This window comes from Nicotiana tabacum, chromosome 18, assembly GCF_000715075.1.
Source record: "Nicotiana tabacum cultivar K326 chromosome 18, ASM71507v2, whole genome shotgun sequence".
In the NCBI taxonomy this organism is placed as follows: Eukaryota; Viridiplantae; Streptophyta; class Magnoliopsida; order Solanales; family Solanaceae; genus Nicotiana; species Nicotiana tabacum.
In genome coordinates, this window is record NC_134097.1 from 114,737,876 (window position 1) to 114,740,607 (window position 2,732).

Below are 2,732 nucleotides of genomic sequence, written 5' to 3' on the forward strand. Positions count from 1 at the left end.
AAAGGATCAAGAACAGTGGAGTAATACTTTTGGGAATTCTTAATTTTTTAATCATACTAGTGAACTAAACCCCAATTTTGTTTAGCCAGAAAATGCACATGACAAGGCAAGAGAAAATAGGTTTTGTAATCTTAACTGGCACATACACCACATCAGTGCTGTCTTTTTGGAGAAAACAGACCATCCAACCACATGATAAAGTTGTTTACATAACACCAACTAAATTTTCTTAGAAAAAAGGGAAATTAAACTATTAGCTACTGAGAATTTATTCCTTCTGTAAAATCAACAAAAACATCTTCATAAAGTTTGCAATTTCCCTCCCTTTATTTCTTTTTAGCCTGTTCCTTACACTGCAACAATAACAATCTCCGTGTAATCCCACAAATGAAATTTAGGGAGGATAGTGTGTACGCATATTTATCTCTACATTATGAAAGTAAAGAAATTATTTACGAAAGATCCTCGGCTCTTCCATTATTCCTAAAAAAGATCAAAAAAACAAAGGTACATGGCTCTTAATCTTCCCACCAATAGGCCTCCACTATAATACCTCTACCAAATAAGCTACTTTAAGAACTACCTTTTCCATTCCTGCAAATACAATCATAGTGCAATCATACTACAAAATCATGTCAGATACTTCAAAAAGCAAATATATTGTTGTGACTTTTCTAAAACACCATTTCCTTTTCCTCAACTTTATGTCATTTGCAAACTTGCTGTCTGAACCCAAACTTCTCATTCTTGAGATCAAACTCAACAAACAAATTCTGCATCTGAAAATTCCCAAGAATTATCGACGGCCCGGTCGATAATTCGGACCCGGAATCTCTATCAGTCACCATAGTCAAACAAATCACATCTTTCTCACCAACAATAGAGAAGTAATTTGCCAATGGCAATGCCATTTCTGCACCACCTTTGAAATGAAACTTCAGCTCTGGCAATGACACTGTTTTATGCCCTGAAACATTAAAACATGGCCTTAAACCTGTCAATTTTTCAATTTTCTCAGTTCTTGAAAACCCCTTTACTTGGTTCACAAATGCACTCATCACAGGTTCAAAAATTCCATGATTCAAGAATGTGAAAGTTGTCCCTGAATCCACTATAGTCCCACCATCCCCTTTGGAATTTGGTGTCAAATAATGATATGGTATTTTCACTTTCTGCCCACCAACTGTGATTTTTCTTAAGCCAACATAATAATACTCTAATAATGCATTTCTTCTAGCAACCACTGGATTTTTCAGCAAAGGGGTGTAACTTAAATTTGCAGACTTTTCATTAGAACTATCCAAAACAAGCATGCTACTTTTGCTAGTGTCATCAAATCTATGAGACACAAGACAATATGACAATTTCTTGGCACCTAATTGATTTGGCAATGATGAAATTCCCCTACCAAAACCCGCGATTCCAGCCGGTTGTTGAGAGGAAAATAAAGAACAACCAACAAGAAAATTTGGTATTTTCTTGTTAGGTAAGTTTAATGTTTCAACTATGCCAAGTCCACCTGTGGAACCTGCACCATATAGAATTATATAAGGTGGACAAACCTGTTTGCAATTTGATGTGTTGGGTGATTGACAATCTTGGCAACGAGATTTTGGATTGGTTTTGGGGTGAATCCAGCTACATTTTGGATTCAAACATCCAACAACCTTAGCTGAAGTTGACAACTTGGGAACAAATGTAGGAATATTTTGTGAAGAAACAGGACATTTGGAACATTGGTATTTTTTAGTACATGGGAACCAAACAAAGCTACTGCCAGTGTCCATAATAAAAGACATTTTTTGAGGAGGAGTACCAAATCCAAGAGTAATTGAGTAACCTCCATAGCTATGAGGGTATAAAGGGATTTTGGAAACAGAAGAATCTTGAGAATTCTTTATATGATGTGCTCTAGCTAAGGAAACAGAAGCTAAATGAGTGAGCTTTTGGTAAAAATCTTGATTTGGGTTGGTGTTGAAAAGTGAGAGAGGGATTGTTGTGGGGGAGTTTGATGAAGAAATGAAGGGAAAGAGGAGAGAAAGGATAGAGAGAAAAAGGAGGAGAGGAAAAAAAGCAGAAGCCATGGTTTTTGGGAATTGTGCCTTTGGAGATAATTGCCAATCTAAATAGTAGGAGCAGTACGTTGAAGTTCTAATGACTTTATTTGGAGATAATAATTTTATATTTCAATTTATATGGTGATGTTTGACTAAGTATCAAATTTTTAAAAAAAAATTGTAATCTCAAATATGTAGTGAGAACATTGTGATCGTAAAAGTACGTCAATTAAAAGTTAAATATAAAATTTAAGGTTAAATTAATTCAAGTATAAAAATATACATCATTTTTTAATAAAAAAAATCACATAAATTAAGACGGAGGGTAATATATATGTTGAAGTTGTATTTTTTTAGTAAAAGCAGAATAGTAGGTTTTGGCAACTCTTGGGACATAGGTACAACAATAGGTAGTGTGGCATGTGATTCAACAATCAAAAAAACTCCAAAAGCAATTAATTTTTGCACCGAAGTGTGTAAACGATAAGGGAGCGTTGGGGGTTGACAAAATCCAATGCTCCAAGACATTTTGTTTTAGATGCTAACCATTGCACAAGCATTTGTTTGGTCCTATTCCCTTTTTGGATTATATATCCCTTTTTGGATTATATATATAGCATTGCTACAAATTCATAAAAGAAATAAACAAAAATAAGCAAAAGATTAAAGATAATA

At 34.3% G+C, this 2,732-nt stretch overlaps 1 protein-coding gene across 1 annotated transcript; it reads right to left on the reverse strand.

The window, feature by feature from the left end:
• Positions 1-451: 451 nt before the first annotated feature.
• On the reverse strand, positions 452-2,136 carry LOC107765921 (putative aspartyl protease At4g16563). The gene has a single exon (XM_016584622.2). The coding sequence runs from the start codon at positions 2,082-2,084 to the stop codon at positions 708-710; it is 1,377 nt and encodes a 458-aa protein (XP_016440108.1). The 5' UTR covers positions 2,085-2,136; the 3' UTR covers positions 452-707.
• Between the last annotated feature and the right edge of the window lie 596 nt (positions 2,137-2,732).

Coding starts and splice junctions, on each gene's coding strand:
- LOC107765921 (XM_016584622.2), bottom strand. CDS start 2,084: ATGGCTTCTGCTTTTTTTCCTCTCCTCCTTTTTCTCTCTATCCTTTCT.